The sequence below is a fragment of the Mus caroli genome, chromosome 6, assembly GCF_900094665.2.
Source record: "Mus caroli chromosome 6, CAROLI_EIJ_v1.1, whole genome shotgun sequence".
Taxonomy (NCBI): domain Eukaryota; kingdom Metazoa; phylum Chordata; class Mammalia; order Rodentia; family Muridae; genus Mus; species Mus caroli.
Window position 1 is genome coordinate 31,666,195 of NC_034575.1, and position 26,871 is coordinate 31,693,065.

General features: G+C 41.9%; 1 protein-coding gene across 6 annotated transcripts in view; it reads right to left on the bottom strand.

Moving 5' to 3' along the window:
• The window catches only part of Dgki (diacylglycerol kinase iota), a 447,586-nt gene that overhangs the window by 209,891 nt on the left and 210,824 nt on the right, over window positions 1–26,871 (bottom strand). For 2 of the 6 annotated variants that reach the window (XM_029478768.1, XM_029478769.1), the window contains exons 7-10: window positions 10,545–10,616; window positions 7,459–7,575; window positions 1,503–1,577; window positions 911–1,006 (exon numbers count right to left, since the gene is read on the bottom strand). In XM_029478768.1, coding sequence (XP_029334628.1) covers window positions 911–1,006; window positions 1,503–1,577; window positions 7,459–7,575; window positions 10,545–10,616 — 360 coding nt within the window. Of the gene's footprint in view, window positions 1–910; window positions 1,010–1,502; window positions 1,578–1,851; window positions 1,975–7,458; window positions 7,576–10,544; window positions 10,617–26,871 lie in introns of all 6 variants that reach the window. The other 4 variants (XM_021164730.2, XM_021164731.2, XM_029478767.1 and 1 more) reach the window with 3 other exon arrangements.

The following is a 26,871-nucleotide window of genomic DNA, read 5'->3' on the forward strand; positions in this document are numbered from 1 at the left end:
AAAGTGGAAGGCAGACTAGTTGGGAAGAGAAAGGAGATCAGGAGTGGAAGGAGCAAGAGAAAGTAACTGGAGAGAGGTAAATACAACCAAAACATATTATGCACATGTATAGAAATGCTGAAATGAAACCCATTATTGTATATTACTATATGTTAATAACACATTAAAATGGAAAACTTGAGATTTGATAAGTAAAAAAAAAAAACAAAAAAAACAAAAAAAACAAAAAAAACAAAAAAAACAAAAAAAACAAAAAAAAAAGAAAACCAACGGTGGCCTTACAGAGCGAGGTTGCCATGGGATGCCATTATCTTCTGTAAGGACATATTTGTGTTCTTAACTGGGGTTAATGTTAAGGTACCCTGGAGGAACTGGACAGAGAGCAGATGAGATAATGGAGTCTTTAGAAACCGATTGTTTTCTCTGGCCTTGAGGTACTTGTTTACAATCGCTGTGACAAATGAGCTCTGGTTGTTCCTGCCTCTGAGGACAGGGACAAAGGAGTCAGGTTAAACTCTAATGAGAAAAAATAAGGACACGTCAGAAAGGTATTCCTAATTATGAAATCTGGGGGGAGGGGGACACAGGGGCCACTGAACCGTTCTGTTGTTCTCCTCTCCTTAGTGTGGCCATTATTGAACACAAATAAATCTCCCTTTCCTTTCCAGTGAAGTCTATTAACTAAGTGGAACTCTGAAATAATCCTTCTAGAATATCTGCAGAGAAAATGCTGGTGCCAAAGTGTTCCGAGTGCGCCGAAGGAGAGGGAGAGACTGCAGGCTTTGATTCTGGTCCTGGTTCTGACAGAGCTCAGATGCCTGGGCTCCTGAGATGCTCTTTCACTCAGTCCTGGGGACTGTGCCTTTGACATATCAAGCACTCAAAGTGAAACACATGATAAGCCACTCACCTGGTTTCCCCCACTCTTTGGGTTCACAAAGACAAGCAAAGGCTTCATGAGAGGAGAGGAGATGGGCTTGATCACAAAAGGACGGCCTTTGGTTTCCTGCTGGAAGAGGCACAGGCAGCACCATTAGGATAAAGATCCCAGAGAGAACACCGTGCACCCCTAAGGTCTTATTCAGTCTTATTCCATAGGGCTGAATCTTCATAGCAGTGTGTACACATCTCCTGGAACAAAGCACCTCTAACTATAATTTAGTCCATAAAACTGAGCTATGCTTTGGATTTCACTCTGCACACTCTAAGCATTCTAGAAGTGTCAGGTCTTTTTGCCGTCTCTATCATAAGCATCGTTTTGGGGGGAGATAACCCAAGCAAGGGCAGATGCTCTGCCTCTGGTACGGCGGGTCAGATTTGACTAACTGATGGATAACTTGATGGAGTTGGAACATGAAGGATTCCAACATGCTTAGAATGGCTGAAGGGGGGAAAAGGCCTATAGAAGGCACATCACAGCATTAAGTGTGGGTCAGCTCCTCTGGCGAAGTAACCTCTGCAGAGAAAGCTGTATGTCTCACACATCTCTCTGAAAGACTTACCTCAGTTCCTCTTTTACTGGCTTTCCTTTTAAAACTTGTTCTCTTCTTCTTCCGATTGGAAGCCTTCAGGGAGTTCTGTGGGGAAAGGAAGGCACGGCTCAGCTCGGAGGCAGACAGCCCTGGCCTCTCCATGCAGAACCATGTAATGTAGAAGAGGACGGCAGCGCATGCTGTTGGCTGCATGCTTCTCATGCTTTGACACTTCCAAGCCACTGCTCATGGGTAAGCCACAGACAGAAACCAGTCGAGTGCTCCAGAGTGAGCAACTGACTCCCCGCCACGAGGGGGCAGGGAGTTAGAGCCACGCACGGGGGGCTCTTATGGACTCACATAACAACACATGGTGTACCTGCCAACCCTCCCAGTAAAAATGGAAGAATCCCAAATTCTCTGAGGGGCTCCAGTCTCCCGCCCAACCAGGTCCGTCTCCCGCCCAACCAAGTTCAAGTTCATCTCCTGGTATAGAGATCACCTATGTGGAAATGTAAAAAAGGAGGCCATTTTTTTATCGTTTTCTTTCTCTTCATTTTCCTTGTTTATTTTTTTATGATCTGTTTTAGTAGTAGTTATAAAATAATGCTCAACCCCAGGAGAACTTTACAACCAAACAGTCTTATCAACACTGAAGCATACTATTTTAAATGCTAGGAAGACACCCTATTGTGGTTACATACAATAGTGGAGCTGTGAGCAGTATTTGTCTCTCTGTTTCAGAAGACCCATTAATTTAAGTGTCTTCTCTCCACTAAGTAGCCTTGAACTATTTTATGGAAGTAACTCAAAGTTGTTGACACATAGTGACTCTTTAATTTTACTTTAGAGATTTTATGAACCACAATCCATGATTACTTTGCCTAACCATTTTCTCTTAACATTTGCTACAAATACTCAGAGGAGGGAGTCTTACAGGATAGTCACACTTACTGGCTGAAGACTGAACATAAATCAGATTTAATTAGTGGACTTAATAATTAATTAGACTGCATCTTCACAAAAGTAAGGTAGTACTGACCATATAATAGATGTTTGACCAAGTGTTGAGAGCCTGAAATGCAGAATTCTTAGCTTAGACATTAGAATACACACTTACATTATTTGAATAGTTAACAGCTTTCAAACTAGTTTGAAGAAATTTAAATAGCTAATCTGCACGTAATTTTTTTCCTTAGAGCATTCAAAGCTAAACATCAGTCTATAATATACAAATTAACGCATCAAAATCAAGACAATCCAAACAATCTAACTTTTTTATTTTACTTAAAGGAAAAAGAAAGAAGGAAAAAAGCAAACTTATGTGTAGCCTGTGTTCACTAAGGCTGGGGAAGTTTTTTTTTTGAAGAACCGCCATGCATCCCCACATTTTCTTCTTCCATCAAAGGAAAATGTCTTCAGGACCTCATACAACTCTCCAGAAAAGAGATTCTGGAAACTAGTGCTCCTGACTCCAGAGTTTCTCTTGACACTCATTATTGACTACATTTCTGCAACCAGATCTCCTGGCTTTGAAATTACTAGGCTAGTGGGATGTTTCACAATGTTCTTGTCTCTTTTTCATTATAAAAGTTGATGCCATATTTTGGTAAATTTGGATAGAAAAGGGATGATTTGGAGTCTGGAGCAGCTGCAGAAGAAGCCTCTATTAGGTGTCGTCAAAGGATCTTCCAAACTACTAAACCAGCATCATCCACCAGCCTCACTCAGACCTAGACTCTGTAAAAGACTCAATCTGCTTGAAGTGAGGCCAACAGAAAGATTCTTCTTAAGAGCTTTGTGGGTGAAACAATCATGATACTATCATGTACCTGATGACGAAAATGTGGGTTTGTACCTGGAAAGTGGCACTAAAGAGACTCCAGTAAGTTAGATCACCATGAGTAAAGGAGGGCTGTGAATCTGATGGGTTTGCTACAAATCCAGCAGCAACTCCCTTTGGTGAGATGCGTGTACTTTGTTAGGTTGGGCAAGTGTTTAAAATGGCAGGTGCTTAGTTTTTAACATGGAGGGATAATACCTACCTCATGGGACAGTTGTTGAGTTTGAACGAGAAAAGGTATGTGAAGCAATGAGTTTTGCAGCCATCCCATGATTGTGTCTGCTAACATCTGTTGGCCCTACTACCTAGCACAAATCCTAAGTACACAACCATGCCACAATCATGATTTTTAAAAAGAATGAATATTATATAACTAGCAGCATTTACTAAGCCTCTTCTAGTTTGGACAGCCGCACTTGGGATGTGATGGCTTGTCTCCTCACTGTTATGGTGTGTTAGTTCATTTCCTGTCTAGACCAAATAAATGCAAATACCAGTTGCTTGTGCTTGCAGAAATACACTAGGGGCCTCCGTTCTGGACAGAGCTCAACAAATAAATTCCAAGACGTAGTTCTACTGCACCAGGTGAAGATCCTCTACAACTTGCTTTAACTTATCTTAAAATTTATAGCATTTTGGGTAATTTGATGCTCAAGCACATGTGGGAAACATGGAATTAGAAATGGGGGTTGAAAGAAATGTGAAAGAAGAGCAGGCAAGGAACTCAACTCTAGGAAGAAGTAGACACACAAAACGGTCTTCCAACAGAGATGTAGCAAGTGCCCCTGAGCCTCAACAAGACCAATACATCTGAGGCTTTCTTTACAAAACAAGTGTGGTGACTGACTTACAGTACCTGGGCCTGTCTATGTGAGCTCTATGGATGTTTTATATTATCAAGAATGGGGAAACAGCAATAGCAAGTATCTGGAATTTCCCAGCATGCCTCACTACCCCTGCAGCTCCCTTCTGTTTGAGTACAAATGTCCAAAATCACCTCACTTACAAGGTAGCAGCACCTTATGTGGAGTATATAGGTAGGAAGGCAGATTTGGGGTGTACCATAGCCAGGACAAGCTAAGAAACCCACCCTAGAAAATTAATAGCAAAGCTTGCGCTTCCTGGGATAGTACTGGGGAATTCAACGAAGTGACCTGTTTTGCAAGAATAGAGAAGCAATGTCAAAAAGTGATTTGTAAAGCACTGGCGATGAAAGAGTCAAGAAACCTTTCAGCCACCTCTGACATTCTAAAAGCCAGCCTGTTCTGAAAAGGGCAGCTAACTCCCGTGGCCCAAGCGATCCCCTTACAAGATCAACACCACCCAGCCTTGGTTTTGTGGTCTTCCATCTCAACAGCATTGCTCTCTAGCCATTCAATGAAAGACGTCAGAAAAGATAAAGGCCTTTTGTCTTCTTGAACCAGGTGTCAGGGCAATCTTACCATGCCACGGAGCTAATCCCACCAACCAAGCTATCAGAGTTATGACTGCCTCCTGGACAGTTAGGAAGTCTTTATGGATGAACCATTTAACTGTAAATGAAACTTTAGCTCTTATTCCCCTTGAGGGATTTTTTTCCAGGTTATAGGATCATAAATAACTGGTTATATTAAAAGACCTAAAAATGATATATCATTTCTTTATAACCATGGAAGTCTCTCCCATAAACACCAGACAACATCTTGACAGATCACAGAAGGAAGAAGCCAGAGTTTTGTGTATTTAAGGAATGCTCACCTCCTGCTCCAGGTGTCCCACTGGAATAAAAGTGGTTCTGATGATGGGAAAGAACAAAGAAAACTTGCCTCTGAAGTTGAGGAGCAAGTCTTAAGAGCTCCATGTAACATCAAATCACACATGCTAATAGTTCTTCAGAGTTCACAAAGAAATGGTTTAAGCAATTCTGTGGGGTTGTGTTAGTCAGTGAATAGAATCTGTCATTCTGTCTCACAGGTCTCCAGCAATAAAAGATCATCCAGTCAAAACAAGACAATTAAGAAAGAAAACCTCATCCAGGAGTAGAAAGGGTAGGCACCGCACTGTCTGTAAACAGGACATCAGAAATAGTGTAGATACCTATCAGTAGGATAAGGACCAACTGTGAAATATCTACTGAGTGGAAAGAGTGAAAGTGACCTAATTTAGAATTACATTAAGTAATTAATGTAACTAAGTGCTAGAGATTTCTACCCAAGATTCTCATTTTAAACAAACTAAGCACGTTCTGAAGAACTATCTGCAGCACAGCACCACTTATTAACAACCCTGAAGCCTGGACACACTACAGTTCCGTATCTGTCCAAATGGTGCATCTCTCTGCATGAAAACCAGTAGCAAAAAATATGGATGTATAACGGAAATGCCAGGAAAAGTGTCTAAAATTTGAAGTTAATGAAAGGAGACACGTTTATCTGAAGTTCCCTTTGTACAAGTATAATACATGTACATTACTCATTATACACTAAACTTCAAACTAAAAGACTAAATACAATCCTACCTTTGAAGAGACTACAGTGTCCCAACTCAGTCCTTTGAGTGTATGTTCCCTAGGGGAGACATTGATGTATCTAAAACATTATTTGTAGATTCTGGGAGAGGAAGACAGACTTGCGTGAGGGGCTGGTCACTGCTCAGGCCTGATGATAGACAGATTCTTGATACATGCGACTTTATTCTGAAACAGTGGGCTTCTTCACAGGAAAGAAATGATAGAGTAAAAACCAGTGTTTTAAAAGAAAAGCCCAGCCAAAGTGTGTAGGATAACAATCAAAGAAGATTACCCTGCCAAGGAGGGAGAGTGCTGTTAGCACAGTTCCATTACTAAAGATGGAAAGAAAAAAATCTCGTGTGGCCACTGCTGCTGAATTCCATAGCCATAAATTCAGGGGTTGCTCATAGCACTCGAGTTTGTGATCAGAGCATGATTGAGAGAATTATAAACTGTGGAATGCAGAGTGCGTTAACAATGCAGAGTCAGGAAAATGTCAGAAAATCCTGTAGAGACATCGAGAAGAAGCTCAAAGAAGAAAGGTGAGGTATGGCAGAGTAGAATGGCGTCCAAATGGGAATCCAACTGTCTGTCTGTCATCTATCTGTCTACCCACCTCATATCTCTTTACATATGTGTGTGTGTGTACTTACATAGTCATATACACATACCTATTTCATATTCTAATGTTCTTCTATCACATTACTCCAAAATATGAGGTCAAGTAGATATTCTTTATTGAGTAAGCATTTAATTAGCCATGATCCAGTGTAATGTCTAAGGATGACTAACATGAGATCTAGGTCCACAACGATTATACTTCCCAGGAAAATGCCAACATTATATAAAATGTTGTTGTGGACTCTGGAATAGAAATTCAGCCATGTAAATGCCTGTAATAAAGAATAGCCTCCTGTTATCCTACATGTTTACTCTGTCATGTTTCATTCAGCAGAAACCAAGCATGCTCTAACTTGGCTCGCCAGCCCAAGAATATAAGAGTACACAGCGTGCTATTGTCTTGCTTCCTACTCTTTCTACAGATCTAAACCTCCACCCACCTTTTAAACAGAAAGATAATCCCTACATCCTCAGGAAGTTCCCCCCAGACTAACAAAAGGAGATTGGCTTAAATAGGAAAGCCAGTAACCACCCAGAATGAGATTAGGGACTAAGATAGCAGATTCAATTTGTATTAAGAAAAAGACTGTGGCTCTCTAAGCAGGCTTGGATGTAATGGAGGTTATGACTCACAGCCTGCCCTTTATACTGGCAGACATCTTCACTAAACTGTGATGCTTGCAATCCTTGCTCTCTGTCGACTCCTCTCAGGCTTCGGAGAGAGTGTGTAAGCATCCAATATACGCTTAATGGTGCTCACTAAGACTCCGGAGGGCTGCCTTTATAGGGGATCATTGCACATGGATGAGGAGGACAGTGGGCTTTCATGAGGATGGGACTCTGGCTAATGAGACAGTCCAGTGAAGCCAGGTGATGGGCCCATGAGATGAGCCTGATAAGCTAAGGACCAGACCATGGGGATGGATGTGTGAAGGTCATAGGATGCCAAAGACTACTGAGGGAGAAGAGCAAATCAATCAGAGCCGTTCAGTTCTCTCTGCACTGGGCCAGCAGCACCAGGATCCTGCAGTTACCTGAGGTTTCTTCACCTTAATGATCCAGGTGGGCGGGACAATAACAGCGGCGTGAGCCCCCAGGGAGCAGGGTTCCTCAATATGATGCAGCATGAAGCAGGTCACTTTATTGTGAAACTGAAGAGAGAAACAGGCTCATAAGCAATTCTGAATAAGAAGTAATTCACAGCAAGAAGGGATAAGTGTGTATACACACCACACACACACACACACACACACACGCATGCATGCACACACAAAGTCATACAGACGCACATCAAGAACACATACATCTCATCAGCATTCAACCAGCCCAGGAACATAGAGGGCAGAGTAATTCATTCCAGTGTAAACAAAACGGGTTAACAGGAGCCTAGAAGCCCACTACGGCATTCTAACTGTCTAACAGACTATTTACATAAAGAGGCTGAGTACTGGCGAGCTCTACTAATCTAACTACACACAACTGTGTCTGTTAGATAATGCAGAGAAGAAAATGAAGACAGATGGGAAGGCAATGCCCATCTCTTGCCTGTTTGTTTCTACCGCAGTTGTAAATCCTCCCAAGCAATCTTTCCAGTTTAGGGAGCCAGGAAGGAAGCAAAAAGCCTCTTCTGGAAAGCTGTTAATCTCAGTGGTAACAAAGCACAAAGAGTTGCTCCTACCAGGCTTATCTAAAACCCTTAAAAATACAGTGGTCCTGTGACACTCCACAGGCTCAAGGAGGAGCGTGTTCATTACAGGAAGGAAGGAAATATAAGCTAATAAGTCACCGCAGTACCCTAGGGTGAGGGCTTAACTCACTGTTCTGCTGGGAGGCTGGCATGTGACCTCAGTCTGGTCACATTTGCAGTCACTTCTTTTGACTCTGGGGTGACAGTCTTGTGGGGACATTTCATTTCTAATGGACATAAAATCAGCTTGTGCAATAATTAAAGAACTTAAGTTCTAATCATGGTGACTTTTTTATTTAAATTAGTTTCAACTTGAATTACACTGATTGTAACCAATGCACAATTCATCATTTCTACTGGAGCTATTTAAGAGTGAGCAGGAACCACGAGTAATGACAGTGCTGGGAGACAGACATCAATTAGGACTGTCTGGGGGAAACGGGCACACGTAGCCAGTCTAATCTGATTCTGTGCCATCACAAGGATTTTGTTTTCATTTCTGCATATTGTGAAGCTCTCCTATGATTCAGTAGTTAATTTATATCAATTAAGGAAAAAATACTGATGTAATAATTAATAATTCAACATACCACCTATTATTTGGAATTTGCAAACAAATTAAACCGGAGGAATGCCACACCACAAAAATATCATTTGAGTACCTTCTTTCAAAATTGATTACTTTTTTAAAAATCAATTAAAATTAAATCTCAATGCATACCCATTGCATTTCTACAGTGACAAGGGCTTCAAACATTGCCTAAGCAACTCTTTCAACTTATACTTGAGTGAGCTACAAATTAGAGACTAAGAGGTACTCTCAGGACTATATTTTTTTAAATGTTGGAGTCAAGACATAGACACAGAGAACCCAGCTCCTTACCCCAAGATCTTCCTCCTGCAACTTAGAGGGTCAGTTATTTGTTTCTTTCTGTATTTGACATCAAATTTCCTAGAAGGAATTACTTGCACTACTAAAACATATCAATACCATAATTTGTGCACACATATTTTGCATATATAACCTTGCGAAATCAATTTCTACCCAGAAGGAGATGCTGTCCCTAGGACGTGGAGTTTCACTAGGAGTTGGATAGCCTTGGACTCATGAACATTTTTAAACAGAAGCACAGAGGTTACATGTGTGACCTATAACCGGAGGCTCTTGACAAATGAAGGCCCTAGGGAAACTGTTAAGTTGAATCTTATACTGCGAAGAGTCTAACCCACAAAAAACATCAACTTCGATTCATTCAAACTACACTTGTTCCAGCCCTGTTGCTAGTTTGAGGAGTTGCATCTGCTTTGTGGAGACCTGTAAACCCTTAACCTAGCTAACACAACACAATCTTTCTTCTCAGGTTTCCTTCGCCACAAAGGTGATATGCTTCTATCTACACAGACACTCCAAAAGGCAGATGGGAGGCTCAGAGGCCAGTGTGAGCAGATTATCCTGGCATTCAGGTGGCTGAAGCAGGAGGGTCACAATAGGATAGCATAATTCTATATCATTAAGACTCTATTTTAAAACAAAGACTAGAGGGTTCACAAACTGTTTCTGTAAAGGCCTTGGTGTGTTGCCAATGCTGAAGTCATCTGTAAGGTATTAACAGTTACAGAGAATTCATAAATGATAGGGCATGGCTATGTTGAGGTTATTATGTTTAGAACTAGGCACCAGCCCCACTTGGCCCTGGATGCTATAGTTTGCCAACTGGGTTGGAGTGAAATGAGAAGCAGGCATGGAGGCGAGGAACTAATAAAGCCCAGCATCTGTTTCGGATAAAGGGGCCAAGCAGGTACTTTTCAGAGTAGATAAGATGGGAGTTAAAAAGAAAAAGAAGAGTAAATGGGGCAGAGATGTGGGATCTTGACAAATACGCATGGTCACATATAAGGGAACGGATGTGATTTAGTGGGCACATGGATAGCTACAAAACAAAAACAAAAACAAAATCTAAACCGAAAGAACAAAGTAAGAGGTCATCCTTCTTCAGTCCCATAACAAAGCCACCACAGCAAGACCGGGGAACCCAGACGCCTGAACCCTGTGTTGCACAGCTCACTGGCGGCTCCCCGTGTTGTACTATGGAATGACAATTAATCCACAGCAGTCTAGTGGATAGGGAGGACCGTGGGTGTTCTAGAGAAAAGGAGCATAAGATTCCAGTCCCAGGGCAAGAATCAGGGAAGGCTCCTAGTCTTTTATCCTGGACTTCAAGATGTACAAAAGAAGTACAAAGTTGCTATTTTTTCCCTACTTATATTTCCTTTTGTTCTATAATTTCACCCTCTTTCTTCTTCTAAGGATGCTGTCTGAGAAAATCTGAATATTCAGTCAGGGCAATACTCTACAGTAGGCAGGAACCCAAGCATCGGAATGCCCAGTTGTGGTCACGTGAGCCCGTGTTGCTTGATTTATCTGGCACTTACCGCCTGCTTGCACCAAGAACAGCTGATGGCCACGATCTCTTTACTGTGGAAGGAGAACTTTTGCTGGAAGCCCTGAGACAGTAGGACAAGAGACAGAGAGTTTAAAACCTCCTTCATTATAGCCCACAGTTGCCCTCCTGGGGTTTAAGGAAGTGAAAGAGGCCAGGATTATCATCCATTGCTATAGTAACCGTTACTGCATGTGCCACACCGTACTCCCCTCTCCACCTTCTGCCATGCAATGATTTTTCTATTTCAGAGTCATCTGGAGCATGAGACAAAGGAGGCAGTGGTATCTCCTACACCATAAGCTTCTCTAAGCCAGCCACACTACCATAGAGACTTTCCTTTAAAAAAAAAAGTCTCTTGTGTGTGTGTGTGTGTGTGTGCGTATGTTGCTTCACTTGGTCATATTCTATAAAGACTGTTCAACATTAGTATCTGAGAACTCAGGAAAAGAGAAATTAAATACCAAAGGCAGAACCTAGATTTCAGGGTCTGGGTAAAGTCCAAGCTTACAGAAATAAATTCAAGGACTTTCACCCTTCCCTTCCAGTTTCATTCTTAACCAGCATGCAGTAACAAAGACAATACCATTGCCATAAAGTCTCCTCAGATCAGCGGTTCTCAACCTTCCTAAAGCTACAACTCTTTAATGCATATTGTGGTGAGCCCCAAGCATAAAATTATTTTCATTGATACCTCATAACTGTAACTATGAATCCTAATATAATATCTGATATGCTACCCTCAAGGCGTCATGACCCACAGGTTGAGAGCCACTGCCTTAGATGACCCAGCAAATTGACTCATCCATCAAGAAAGGTCATTCCACACAGGAAGTACACAGTAATGCTCAAAGCGTCTCCCCTCAGATTCACCCATTTCACTCCTCCTGTGTGGTTTCCCTGCCAATTCTTTTTTTTTTTTTTTCCAAAACAATCGTGGTATCTTTATTGACTTTTTTTTTTCTGAATGCAATGACTGTTTTTTTTTAACTCTTAAGGAAAATAAACATCTTTTAGAAACAGCTCGATACACACAATCTTCAGTGTGAAGCAATATACTAATAAGAACACTAGTTGTCTTAACATTTACAGTCTTCATATATATTATATATTATATATATATATATATATATATATATATATGTATATGTATACATATATATACACTAAGGCTCAACTTCGAAGTAGACTTCCTGATCTGGCCCTTAACAATTATTCTGCTCTCTCTTCCAAGATGTTCCCTGAGCCTTAAGTGCAGGGGATGTATTTTAGATGTATCATTTGGGGCTGGACACCTCGGAAGGACTTGTTCTCTGCTTTCTGATTAGATGTGGCTTTCTGTAGTGGCCTTGGTCTGTTGTGAAAAGAAGCATCTTTGACAGAGAAGAGAGCTAGGCTTCACTGCATATATAAGGATAAGTATCTAGAACCCAGTCAGGAATTATCCTGGTTTAGGAAAGTGGCAGTGGTCAGCTCTCCTACGAGATCTCTGCCCTCACTTGTCCCAGATAAAATTACAGTACCTGGGCAGGATTTCCCACCTCTTCAGTTAGCCTTCAGTCTAATGTGGGCAGATGTCGGTTAGCACTAAGGTACACGAGCCACTCCTGCACCTCCATGGATGTCCTTCTGTGTTGGCTACTGATGTAGTTTATAGGTGTCACGGCTGAGGAGGACGACTGGATTCTCTTCCCCTTGGGTAGCTTGAGCAGCATGATATGGTACTATAAGAGCTAATCTCCAGGGAGGAAGCTTTGGGTCATATCCAGCACAATGACTCTGTGCCTTCTGTCCAAAGTGCTCAGTGTCTTCAGACATGGGGTCTTAATTCCAACGTCTGGGAGTAAAGCAAGGGTCACAGAAGGAGCCTAGATGGACAATATTACATTGCCAACAACTCTAAAGGGGGTTTCTCATGCCTGGCCCTGGGGATTGTATTAGATTCTGCATGGCTCTTGGGTGAAGCATTATCATTTTTAGTGGAATAATTTCATTTAAACAATATGTGTGTGTGCACGTGTGTGTTTGTGTGTGTGTACACATAGACTTAAATGTATTATATGTAAATTTAGATAAATATAAAATAATATGATTCCTTACGGTGTTCTCAAGCATCCTAGTGTTACTGTGCTATTGTTCCTTCCTTCCTCCCTTTATTTATTGACCTTCATTCTCCTCTCTAGTCAAAGCCCCTCCCACAGAGGCAATAGAAGGGAGAAAGGGAAAAATTGGAAACATGGCTTCTTAATTTGGATTTGTAAGATTCCCGTAGTGTAATTACTTCTCCATGGCAATCAGCAACAGTGATGATCTTTTTACTCGCTGTTGAAGGAAGAGTTAGCCATTCTTAGACTCCTATCCTTAGGAGAATGGTGCTTGCAAAACTGGCTCAGGGATAGAATCTGGCATCTTATCCTTTGGGAGACTTAGTTCGATTCCTAAAGCAATCTGAATGGCTCCTGAACGAATACCATTGATGCTGCATCCCTGACTTCCTTCCGGGAGTCTAGCACATTTTCCTGTGTTATACAAAAGGAACTTAGGCAAAGAAGCCTCAGTGAAATTCCTGGGTGAAGAGTGTTAATGAGATGGGTAAATAATATTTATATGTATTTTTCAGCTTACTGCTGGAGGGGCTTAGCATATTTTACAGGACTCCAAGGCGAAGCTGGTGGTATCTGGTATCTTCGTGGCTTCACTCTGTTTTCTTTTTGCTGGCCTTGTTTTGTGCCTTTGTATTATAATAAACCACAGACAGGATGCCCCCTACAAGCTCCCATGTAAACCACAGACAGGCTGCCCCCTACAAGCTCCCACATAAAGCACTGCACCTCGGATAATCTTCAGATCCCCAGACACAGCCTCCCCAGCTGTGTCTTGCTAAACCTCCTTCTGTCAACAGCAATGGCTTTCCCCCAGGCCAGTATTGCTTCTGTGTCACATATAAACTGAAATACTGGGTCAGCTTTGACCTCTGTACACCCGCAGCAATCACCAGCCCAGCTCCACTGTCAAGTGTCAGAACCATGACAGGAATGTTACTGAGAGGACAACAAAATCTAATGGGCTTAAAGATGATGTGTCCAAAGTCTTTCAAAAGTATCAAACTGTTCAACATGTTGCAAAGAGGCCAGACTGGCTTTGCGTTGGCGACAATGGGAAAGTTCACTGAACTCACTTTAGAGGGAGCAGTAAGAGAGAGATGGGTGGCACATTTCTTCGGTGCTAGAGCAATAATTTGTTAGACTGCATGATCGAAGGAGCAAAGCATGAAGGAATGAGGGTGGGTCAGAGCACACGGATTTCTCAGGCCCCGGACTCCAGACCCACCCGTCATTCTGGTGATGCCCCTGCTCACTGCACATGTGACACTGTGCTCATGTTATGACTTGTCTCGGTAGTGACAGCCCTTCCTCCCTCATTCTTTACTGTCATAAGGTAAGCTGGTGTTCTTTTAGTGTGTGCTTCTTCATAAAAGGCTTCATTAACGCCTTTTTCCTTAAAGAATAAACCATTCATCAGGGCGTTAAGCAATACCCACAATCCCACAATCCTCCCAGTCGTGTGTGTGTGTGTGTGTGTGTGTGTGTGTGTGTTATGCAATGGGTATCTGTATGCACATATGCATGGGTCTGGGCACATGCATGTGTGAATGCATGTTCACATGTGTACATGCAGAGGCCAGAGGTTAACATCAGGTGTCTGCCTCAGACACCCTCCACTTCATTTTCTGGGGCAGAGACTCTCACTCAGCCTGGCACTTGCTGATTCAGCTAGTATAGCTAGCCAGCTTGGCCTAGGGGTCATTTCTCTCTGCCTCCCAAGGGCTAGAATTACAAGCAGTTAGTCAAACTTACCCAATTTTTATGTGGATGCTGAGGTTCCAAACTGACCTTCACAGATGCATAAGAAGCACTTTATCCACTCAGCTATCTCCCCTGACCCCAAATCAACATTTTGACATTAATATCCCACTCTTACTATCAACAGATTTCTATAAAGCAAGATAGGTCTAATTATATTTCATACTATGCCTTGTTGTTTTAAAATTTACATGTCTGAGACCACCCTCTTTCTTTGTTCTCAACCAATCAACTAGAAAGCTGTAATTTTATATGCAGTATCTTCATATTACACAGCAAACACAGCAAACTCTAAAAAGTCCCCCCAAATCACTCCAGTTTGCATGATCTCTCCATTGGCTATAACATCTGGACCGTAACCTTGACACTATTCAGATGTCCTAAATTACTGCTGGATATGCTTGTCCTTCTCCAATGGAACTGTAAGGTCCTGAAGTAGGTCACTCTGTAGTTCTTAGAAACTTTGAACAGTTCTTTAAATATCCTGGACCCAATGTACATACACATGCTGTTATTAGCTGAATGAGGGAGTTGCTGTTTCCACATCTTAACTCAGATATGAACAGCGTGCTTTGCAAGCTTAAAACATCTTACCCCAAGTTATCTGGAACTATGCCTTCTCATAGTACCCTCACCCAGGCAGAAAACCAGCCCCCTATCGACACTGAAAACATGCTAGATCTCTAACTGTCACTCATAAGTGCTCAGTATTGCAATGTTGCTTGCGAGACAGCAATAGAATAAAATGTGTGGCACGACAGTAACTATAGCCTTGTTGAGAGATCTGCTAAATGTTATGACCCAGGTACTTGTCCCTCAATTCATATATATCAGATAGTTATACATGAACTAGAAGAAGATGGGTAGGAAAGCTGAGAACAGCTCTTGGATCTTCTCACTGCCTGAGTGATTTCAGGCAAATTATAGACTTCTAACTTCACTCTGAACCCAAAAGTGGGAATGATTCAAAATCTCCTAATGATGTTAAGCATCAAAAGAGACAAGTTGAGGCTTTTATAATATTACATACACATGTGTGGATGTCTATGTATACATATGAAAGACTACTGTTACTGCTAAAAATCTATCAGAGGGGCCCTCTTCTACTTCCATGTCAAGAAAGCCTTCTTTCTAAGATAAACTTGCTACTCTATTCACTGATACAACTTACATGTGTCCAATTGTATCCACTGTATTAGAGCCTTCCAACTCCAAGGAGAAAACAGGCACACTCTCCTGTGGTGCTGACAGCCAGACAGATGCCCAAAACAAACAAGGCCACTCACAACTAAGGCACTGAGCATGATGGTTATATAGAATTGAGCATCAATGCTATTCAGAACTGTGATGGGTCACCAGGAGAATGAGCCTCCTATAAGCAGCCTGGTGCTTCACTTTGGATTCTATTCCATCAGTCACCGAGACCATGGTTTCAGAGTTATTATCTAACACATGTACATAAACGGAACTGGTTCACAGTCTTTGTGGACCAAGTTTCCACAGACTACGCCATGGGGAGATTTTGGCCAGTCTCTTAAGCATAATAAAGAGAGCCAGATCCTAATCACTCGGGCTTAATTCTGGCCCGGATCTGCTATTTACGGCACTGACTGGATTCCCTGACTAAATTTCAAATGACTCCGTGGTTTTTTGAGAGGAACATAAGGACACGAGGCCAGATGGTCTGGATCCAACTGACTCCAGACTTAAAAATATCAACAAAGTGACTCTGTTGAATCTTTTGAGATTTTTTTCAATCAAATTGAACCTTTGGAATAAAGTTAAATAAAGCTTATTCTGAGTGACTTTAAATTCGGCTGCGTCTCTCTTCTACCATCTGTGGCATGCAGGAAGTGGCACTCAGCTTTAGACCCTTGGCTGAAGCTAGAGGAGTGGGATTGATATAAAATGGTTGCATTCTTTTATTGATTTTGTAGTAACTGAGGTTTGATATCAGAGAATCTTTTGGCTTGAGACCAGTTTTCTGTTTTATTTGATCCCAAGAAAGATATTCAACATACCTCCAAGACTTTAAACAAAGTGTCTCCAATATCCACCAACATACCCAAAAGCTCATAAAGTGATAAAAAGTCCAAACACAAAGAAATTATAAGTCTTAGTTGATTATTTGCCCCCCATTATAAATTTGTCTTTGAAAAGAGAACTTTCACTAGTTATATTCCAATATTTCCTAGATCTTGAAATATATTATAAACATACACTCATATACCCTACACTTGCATCTCCGAAACACTTAGTGAGTATGGTACAAAGCGCACAATGCCAGCAGCATACAGCTGACGTTTTGCAGTGCGGCTGCTGTAACTGTTTCCACTGTTATCTTGTAGGGTAAAAATGCCAAGTGATTTGGGACTCACTAACGGGAAAAGAAACTCTTCCATTTTAAGCAAGACCTCAGCTTTAGTTCTTTTAACAGAACCTCCTCTAACTAGCTGAATCTGGTCAGCAACCTAGACCTTCGAAAGACTGAGGTGGAGTCCTTTAACAACAACCCAACTGGAAAACAAACAAACAAACAACAGCACAACAAAAGCTTTCTGACCAGGAAATCATGCCATTTGTGTTAACCCATTATTCACTGCCTTTCAGAATAACCTCATCAAAAGAGCAAGCTTTGATCCTTAGCAAAGCCACCAAGAAACAGCTCCTTCCCTAATGTTTACAAATTATGGACATGTTTTCCTTCCTGAACAAAGTACTCAGTACAGTTTCCCACTGATATCTGTAGTCTTGTCTGGCACTGTAAACACTTAGAAATGAGTATGCCAAAACCCCTTTTCCTTATTTTGGGGGCAGAGTGTAAAAATTATTATACTGACTTACTTTTTGTAAGACTAAAGTTTATTTATTCATAGAGAGTTCAGTTTATCGGAACTTTCTTCATTTCTTACACAGATATCTGTCTTAAGCAAAAACTGTTGCAAATATTTAAGACTTTAAAAGTAGAAATGTAAGCATTTGTCTGAATTAGATCATAAGGAACAGTGCCCTGCAAGTCAGGGAGAGCTTTATAACTCCTGAGATTGCTTCAAAATAGTTGATTTGACTTAAGATTAACTTATAAGAATCACTTTTTAAAATTCCAAATACTTCTCTATTGGCGTTAACTGTGTTACTAATTTAACCGTGGCTCTGCACATTTTTGGTTTGCCTTATTGTCTGTAACACACATATCACTTGGTCTGCACTGAGTCACAAGTGCAGACAGACTCTTATCCTTCCCTTGTAATCTGGGAAGTTATTCCTCTCCATTATCACTGGCAATTAATATACACTAACCAGAACTGGCCAATAGTATCATCTGATAATTTCTGTTATGTTTTTATTCATTTGTCTTAAGATCCTTGTTACAAGCAACATCATAAATTGAGTCTCCTGGACTAGGAGGAAGTAAAAACATCCCATAGATTTCATTTTAAAAATTTTCAAAAGCCCTCAGGGAGCAGAAAGCAGAATTCTCTGTATAGCTTAATACCCCTCCTACAGGTATGACCATAGGTATAGAGAAAGATATGATGCCAGGATCCATTCCATATGCCTGACATTACACAGTTTACCCAAGAACTAAGAACAGCTACCAGCTTGTACTTAAATTTATGTATGGATGCACCTATCTAGCTATGATACTTGTATTTAATCTCTTATGGAGATCCTAATTTGAGGGGAGAGAGAGAGGCAGAGAGAGAGAGAGAAATGTTTATGTATACATGTGTATGTGAGTGTATGGATGTGTATAATGTATTCATATATATGTGGTTTGTGTATGGTGGTTTTGTGTGTGGTATTTGTATGTTTTATGTTTTACAAGTGTGTGCATGTAGTAAGCTGTGTCCTCCTCTATTTCTCTCTGCCTTAGGGTTAGGGATTCTCACTGAACCAGAAGCACCCTGGCTTTTGTTGCTGTGGTTCCTCCTCCCACTCGATGATGGCTTACCAGAAAGCTCCAGATGTCGTTGTGTTTCAGGCTCGCTTGTGGTGTTGGAGTAAGTAGGACACAAGTTCACACTCAGCTGTTTATATGGGTGTTGGGGACCTTGTCCTACATGACCACACTTGTGCAGCAAGCTCTCTTACCTACAAAGCCTCTCCCCAGACCATGACAAAAACATTTTCTGCAGATAGTGAGCATTCTGTTCAGCAAAGACCACGCTGTGTAAGACTTTAAATGCTGGGCTTATCCTTATGCTTGAATTCCCAGGAGGTTCCTTAAGTGAAAGCATTTTCCTATCAATGTACAAAACTGCTCCACCATGGAAGCTCATCTCTACCTCTGCTTGACCCATAATTGATATCATTACCAGTGAAAATATCATTTTACCCTGATAATGTTAAAAAAAAAAAAAGCCCGAGTTCCAAGACAAAAAGAAGTTGGTTAAAATAGTTTACATTTTAGGCTATAGAGTAGACCTGATGTTAACAAAGATATCAAAGAATCAGGACAGCTTAAACAGAGTCCCGTAATTGACAATCATGCCAACTGTATGGCCGTGCAAGAAATAACTGCTTGTGCTCTCTTCTTCACTATCACATTGAGGAAAATATCTTTTCACTAGTGGGAGTAAATACAGTTGATTTTTGCATGAACTTTAAATGTGTGTGTGTGTGTGTGTGTGTGTGTTTGTGTGATAATCCAACATAAATGCGAAAGAGACTTTTAAAATTCTCTGAAAGTAGTCAGACCCTGTTCCCCCTGGCTTCTCGGCTGTGTTGAGGGTAGTAGGGATAAGTAAAATATGCCTTTGGGAGAAAAGATACTGACATTTTGACATGACTTTGACTTTGTTTGGGTTTGTACTGTATCTAGTCTTCTAGAAGGCATCTAGTAGTATCTTAGAGGCTATAGGTACCTCAAAAGGCCTGGCTACATATCTCACCAATGACTATAAGTAGAAGGAAGAGAATGGGGGTACCTGAGTCTGAAGGGTAGAGGAAAAAGAGGGGCAGGACTCAAATGTTTGGAGAGTTTGTCTGGGTGGGAACATTCGTCTATAACATAATGTGTTAACTGTAAACATACTAATGTATAACCTTAGTTATACTACATACATTAGACATGGTTGTTGAACCAATAACCATGAATTATCAGGAACCACAGAAGACAGTTCTGACACTAACACTAGAATGAGAACCTGCACATAGCAAAGATGTGATCTGTGCTATGTGCAGTGGAGGAGGCTGAGCTGTAGTGACAGAGGAAGAAGCAACTGAAATCTCACAGAGGCTGGCATGCTAGAGAGCTGTGCTGGATAGAGAGAAAAGCCTAGTTGACCATAGGATACCACAATGCCCAAAGCATTAATATTTGTGTTTCTGAGAAAGTTGTCATGGTGTTTCTGAGAAAGTTGTCATGGTGTCAAGAGGCTCACAGGCAGGACTCCTTTGAAACTTACTCCTGATGGGAAGAAATGCCTTATCGAGTGAACAGTCCGATAGCAACCAGAATTACAGAATTGCAAAGCCCTATAGGAATGACATGATAATACTCAGCCATCAAAGCACAATGCTATCCTTGCCACAGACTGAGGTTGTAAAGGAGAGTGGCCTAGAGAGAATTCCTGCCCAGCATGCACAGAAGCTACTTCTGATAAAAGAGACATTACTCAGCCAATCGAATAAAAAAAATCATGGCCGAAGGATCACAAGAATGGGGAGTGGACAGATGGTCCAATAAAGACTCACAGTCTTTTGTTCTGTCCCATACCAATTGTCAAAGCTGGAACCCATGAATTGAAGGAGCAGGTAGGATCTGTGGGACCACTGCAAGGCCTATCACGGTCTCTAATTAAGAGGATTCATGGCCATAATGTAGGTAGTTAAATACTGAGGAGAGAGAAATACTCAAATAATCTGAAGAAAGTTGGTAAATGTTCAAGTTATCACATCTATCCTGATAGTGAGACAACATCATTGATCGACAGTATAGATAGCCAGGGTATGAAAGGCTCAGGTTTTGTGCCGTTGTTTGTTGTTGTTGTTGTTGTTGCTGCTGCTGCTGTTTTAGAAGACACAACATTCTGAGTTGAGTCTCAAGCAAAGACAAAGAGTGAAAGGAAAGAAGGAATGGAAAGGAAGAAAATGAAGAGAAGCGGGGAAGGTAGTAGGAGGAAAGGAAAAAGAGAAGAAAAGGAAAGAAAAGAAAAAGAGCGGAGGGGAGATGAAGGGGGTGAGTGGGACTGGGAAGAGGATGGCAAATTAAGTCCATCCTGGACCAAGGCTGATTTGTCCATTTGTTCTGCCTGGCCTTTAATTAGAGAATAAAAAATTACACACCTGATAACTGGCAGATACCAACACTATTTTCTGGGTCCTTTGTGGAAGGGCTTGCATTGCAACAATTCCCAAGTGAATCTCATGAAACCCTCCCAGCCATACATAAATCAAAACGAATGTATCCTCAAAATTACTGGTGATAGGTGAGTTTGGTGATTAAGTTTGAGAGTTATGACAACAGTATTGTTTTTCAAATTTATTTCTTTAGCTCTGTGAGTGCATATGTGCCTGTGTGAGACTGGAATATGTGTGCGCATGTGCGTGTGCGTGCGTGCGTGCGTGTGTGTTGAGGTAGACGCTTACATACCTACATGTTCCCACTCCATTCACCAGTCCAGCATGACAAAAAACCAAGATTCGACTGAAGACAAATGCTGAACTACTGTGACCTGAACCAGAGTGCTGTGATGTAGTTACCAAATTCAGGTGCTTTCAGCATTTAGTATATGATATGTATTTAGTGGTTTGTTGGATAAATTATCTTCCGGCCTTCTCTGAAAGGAAACTTTTAAAAACTATTTGCATTCATGTGTAGAGCTAGCAATCTATTTTTCCTAGACTTGTAATTCCCTTGGATGTAATCCAATTGAAGTGACATGCACTGAACCAACGAACCCTCCACCCATCACCTGTTCTGTCAAGTCAGTGACATCATGTTAAAGTGAATGAACAGGAAATGACAGGTACATTGAATGTCTTAGAGAGGGAAAAAAGGTAGGCAGACAAGCCCTACAATCACAGATGCTCAAGTTAGTGAAGCCTGTGAGACTCAGGGAGCCAAGGCATGCTAAAATATTCTCTCCAATACAAAGAGCAAATGATTGCAGTTCAACATTTTTGTCAACTTCTTTGGTTTTTAGAGACAGTATTTTCCACACTCAAGAATACTGTCTGTCATGATCCACTTAGTGGGTGATATTAAATGTTTCCAGCTTACAGTGGGATCCAAAACAGGAAAGAGCTTTGCCACAGGCCCTCTCTGCAACAACGGCAGCCCTCCCACCCCACATAGTTAGAGGAGCAGGAGAGGAGAAATGATCCTTGTGACACAAGAAAACTTAAACACAGACTCTAGGATTCCAAAACAAGCATCGGTCCTCTGCAAGAAAAGACCATAGACCTTGCAAAAGCAGCTACTATTGCATTGTTATGCACTGGTACAGGAATACCTGGTCATGAGTCACCAAGTGTCCCGAGCTAGGTTCTGTCATAAAGACTATATTAAGTGGAACTATCTGGGCTCTGGCATGAACAGGACCAAGAATCCACTAAGGTATGTCTCAGAAGCTCCGTGTCATCTCGTTACTGAATCAGGTCTTTCAGGACACTCCCATGAATAAATGTATAGAAAAGTGAGTTGTCCATCTAGAAGAGGAAGACGAATCTGAGATCAGGACATGGATGAGTCAATGTTGTGTGTAAGTTCAGGACAAAAGTGGACTCTTGCTGCGCAAGGTCTGCTCAGAGTCCTCCAGAGACACAAGTGAGACCTCTTTGCCATGGGCATAAATTCAGGTGGAACTGATCTGGAATGTGATTATTGTCTAAAAAGAGAATGGCCCAACGTTAAAACATATTACAACTTACAGTGACACTGAATGGCTTGGCTAGTTCATCAGGCACACAGGAAAACAAAAAACAAACAAACAAACAAGATATCTGAAGAAGGGTATTGTGGGTAAACAGATGAGAGCCAAAACCATGACAATCATTGTCTTGTGTGTTCGTACCTACCAGAGCGAACTCACCTTGTAAAAACACAGATTGAACTCTTAGTGCCATGGCCTACTGGTGCTGGTACCATTTGGTTCTAAGTGGACCATCTATTGTAGCAGTGAGAGATCCTCTGTCTAGGTCCAACGATGTGGGCTTCCTCTTACCAACAATGAGCTAGCTACTGTCACTGCTGAATGAGAATATGACCACGACATACACTGGTCCTGTGATGTAACATTCCACCCAGAAGCTCCACAGTTGACAGACATGCAGTAGCCTTCTGAAGCTTAAGAGAACAGAGGCTTGAGCACTGAGAGGATATCCTATCAGCACCATGCTCACAAAGGGTGCTATGCCTCTAGGACAAAACACACAGTTGAAGAACCTACAAAGGGGGGGCAGAATTGTCCTGATACACTCCTTCCTCTCACTGCCCCACTCGTAACTCTAATTCTAAGACTCTGAGGTCATATGGGGAACATCTCCATCATGGGACTTAACCGCAAGATCACAGACCTCAAACTATTGCTCTTATTCATCACTCAAAACTTTTGTGTCCTGAGACCATCAATCACAGAAAGGAGTCACTACATTCTTAAGACTGCATTATTGGGGGGAAATAGTTGTTCCTTGCCAGTGGAGACTTGAAAACTGTACCCAATATCTGGGGATCCTTCGTAACCCTGAACATTTTTCATAACATCCAGAAAATTACAGAAGGAAATACCTGGGATCAAACTGCCCAAGAGAAGTGGTCCTGTTCCCCGGACACATAAGAGGCAGACCACCTACACGAGAACAGCTTGTTGAGAGAACAGTGAGCCTACAGTGGCCCTGTCATCAGCACTGGACTGGTCCATATCAAAACGGAATGCTGCTTTACCATAACTGTCTCCAACCAGGAGAAACTGATACATAACAAGGAATCAATAGGCCTATAGCCTAGATGTTTACCAGTCATTCCTGGCCAACATCCTAGCCCACTTGGATATATATTTAGACTTAGCTAACTTGTTTTTAAAAATTGAGATATCTGCTGGGAGTAGTTCTTCACTACAGGAAGAACTCCCGGACTCCTGCTTCTCAGCCAGCTTCTCAGAGTGTACTTTCCTGCCTGGATAGAAAAGAAAGCAATGGCTTCATTGCTATAGAGACTTGTTTAAATGCATAGAAGAAGCTCCCCCTCTGCAAGATACTTTAACTCATATATGATTTGTCCTATTTCACCATACTTCCTTTCTTTTTCAGTACTGGGATGGAACCCAACTCTTCAAGAATGCTAAGCAATTCATCTTTCATTGAGTCCCAGCATATGTTATTTCATATTTTTTGTTTTATATTTTTATCTTTTATGTAAAAGTATTTGCATGTATGCATGTTTGTGCACCATGTTTGTGCCTGATACCCAGCATGGCAGAAGGGGACCCTGGATCCCTAGGGACTTGGGATACAGGTGGTTATGAGCTGCCATGCAGGCACTGGGAACAGAACCTGTGTCCTCCGCAGGAGCAGCAAGTGCTCTTAACCACTGAGCCCTCTCTCTTCAGCCCCAGGTTGCTCTACTTTTTAATTGAACTGGGATTTTCTGACATCACCGACATCTGAAGTGTCTACGTCAAGGCATAGTGAGAAGCATGCTTTCCTTAGAAACGGAATCAAGAAAAATAGCTTAAAGAGGTGGTGAGGGTCAAAGCCCATAAGCATGCCTTCCACGGATAGGTTCTTCACAAAGCAGACACACTGTGAATGGAAAGCTTTGGCACGTCCACCCTCCCAGCCTGGTCAGCAGGGGTGTCCCTGCCATACACACAGTTCAGCTGGGAAAGGTCAACTTGCTGGTATCAGAACTTCTAAGTCTCTGGGCAGGTTGCCTCTGTGTTCCAGTCCCCTTTCCTCTCACTTTCCTTCCTTTCCCTATAATCACAAGGATTCTAGATGTTTGGGATTTTTTTTAACTTAATTTACTTATTTACATCCCAAAGGCTGTGGGATTTTCTTTTAAATCGCTCCCTTCTCTAACTCCCTAATTCTAAGAATTCTCTAATTCTTTCCTTTGTCTCTTTAGTTGTTATTTCCATCTCTGCCACCTGAGATTTCTAGGTGCTAAGGTTACTTTCCTTGTTGCTGTAACAAGCTGCCTACTAAAAGCGACTGAAGGAAGGAAGGGTTTGTTTGGCTCACAGACACACGGTGCAGTCTGTCATGGCAGAGAAGGCATGACGGCAGGAGCGTGAGGCCAAGCAGTTGGTTACACTGTGTCTGCAGCTGCAGAGAGTGGGGTGAGGAGAGGGAGAGAGACAGAGAGACAGGGACAGACAGAGACAAACAGACAGACAGAGACAGATAGACACACAGGCAGGCAGGCAGGCAGACAGACAGACAGACAGGCAGGCAGACACAGAGAGGGGGAATGCTGGCGCTCAGCCCTCTTTCTCCTTTTTATTCAGTCCAGGACTGGAGTCAGAGTAATAGTGAGGCAAGCACTCAGAGGTGAGTTTTCCTTCTGGAAACACCTCACAGTCACACTCACAGCTATGTTGCCATGGTGATTCTGAATCCTGTCAAGTTACAATCAAGGTTAACCACTACAGTGGCCTACTGTCAGGTAAGAATTGTGGTGTTTGTCTGTATGTTATGTATTTTATATGCAGGCGTGTGTGTGTGTGTGTGTGTGTGTGTGTGTGTGTGTGTATTTGTGTGTGTGCGCGTGTGTGTGTGCTATTCACTTTGTCAACTTAAAAGAGCATAGAAGTTGTATATTCCCTTCTGATCTGATACGTATTGCTTTTATTGTTATTTGAATATAGTTTAAAATTGATTTTCCATGGACAAAACAGAAGCAGTTCTTGTCATATTCTTATACACTGGACACCGGGAAGGCTTTGCAGGCGCTTCCTCATAATATCTTTGTGCCTTTAAATGAGACAGAAATGCAAATGTTTCTAAAGTTTTTTTATTAAATTTATAGTTTGCTTTTCAACTGCTACGTTTGAAATGGTCATACTATGGAAAACCTTTTTACTTGTGAGCGTATCATATTACAGTTTGGTAAAACTCAGAAGAGCGGCGCATGTACAGAATGTGTGTAGAGATAAGGGTGATGAAAGGTTAGAAATCAAAATTGAAGATTTATTACAAGGCTTATGCCTAGAGTCAGATTCTAGGGAACAAAAAGTAAAAGAAGAAGGGGATATGATGCACACCCATTAAAGGGAAGAAGCAAAAGGAAGACGACATGAGGACAATTGTCTTAGGACCATCTGCCTTGGGATCAGAAGAGACACAGCAGGAGGGACGTTGATACTGGCTGGGACATCAGGAAGTGTCCCCAGTCTGTCTGTGCCCTGCATTTTTGGACTCTTCCACGTATGGTGACTTGAGTTCACACACACTAACAGCCCCAGTAGCACCATCCAGAAAGAGATGTTAGAGTGGGTCACCACTGAAGAAAGAGCAAAGGGTTCCAGAGTAATCATGGTACCTCATGGCTGTGCCTGTGAGGAAACTGACAGGCCACAGACTGGAATGGTAGCAACCACAGAATGCAACCAGGGAAAGCAGAGGATGCACCCACCTGAGGACTGCAGGGAAACCCTGAACATCTCTCCTTCTTTTTGATGCTTTTGTGATGCAAATAAAATGCAAAGGGCTGTAGATCTTAAATATACACCTCCAGATAAGCATATACCTGTGAAACCAGATCCACACACTGTGCCAAGAACATATTCTTAGGCTCCAAAAGCTTTCTTCCACCTGCTTCATGTTCAGAAATAAGAAAGTTTACGTAAAGACTGGGGGTGTAGCTTAGTGGTAAGATGATTGCCTAAAGGTCTCAAAGCCCTGGGTTCAATTCCAAGCTCCACAAGAGCAAGCAAGCAAGCAAGCAAGGAAGAAAGGGAAGGAGGGAGGGAGGGAGGGAGGGAGGGAAGAAAGAGGGGAGTGGGGCATAAACTAGCTTACGTAAGATTTACTCTCTTAGCAAAGTGTCTAACACAGCTCTGCTGAGACCATGCTACACAGCAGATCTCTGAGAGTTACTCATTTCGCATGACTGAAACACTGAATCCTTTAACTACTACCTCCTCCTCCTTCCTGCATGAACCCAAATGACAGTACACTAAGTGAAATAAGCCAGACACCAAATAAGGACACCATGAAACCACCTCTATGCTCCACAAAGAGTAAAGGGATGACTGCCGCCATTCCTCTTGCTCTCAGCTACAGACAGGAGAAAAGCCAGACTTCTGGCCATCTCTTGGCAGGGTCCGCTCAGAGAATTCAGACAGATTCTGTGCCCATCTACACCTTCTTTGTGACCTTTCTATGACTAGTGGTAAAAAGCCACTTCTGATGCAGCAGGGCAAACATCCAGGCAGGCAAACAAAACCAATACACATAGGCTCGCCAGTGCTCTTCCATCCCACAGCCCAATAACAGAGTGTATAGAAA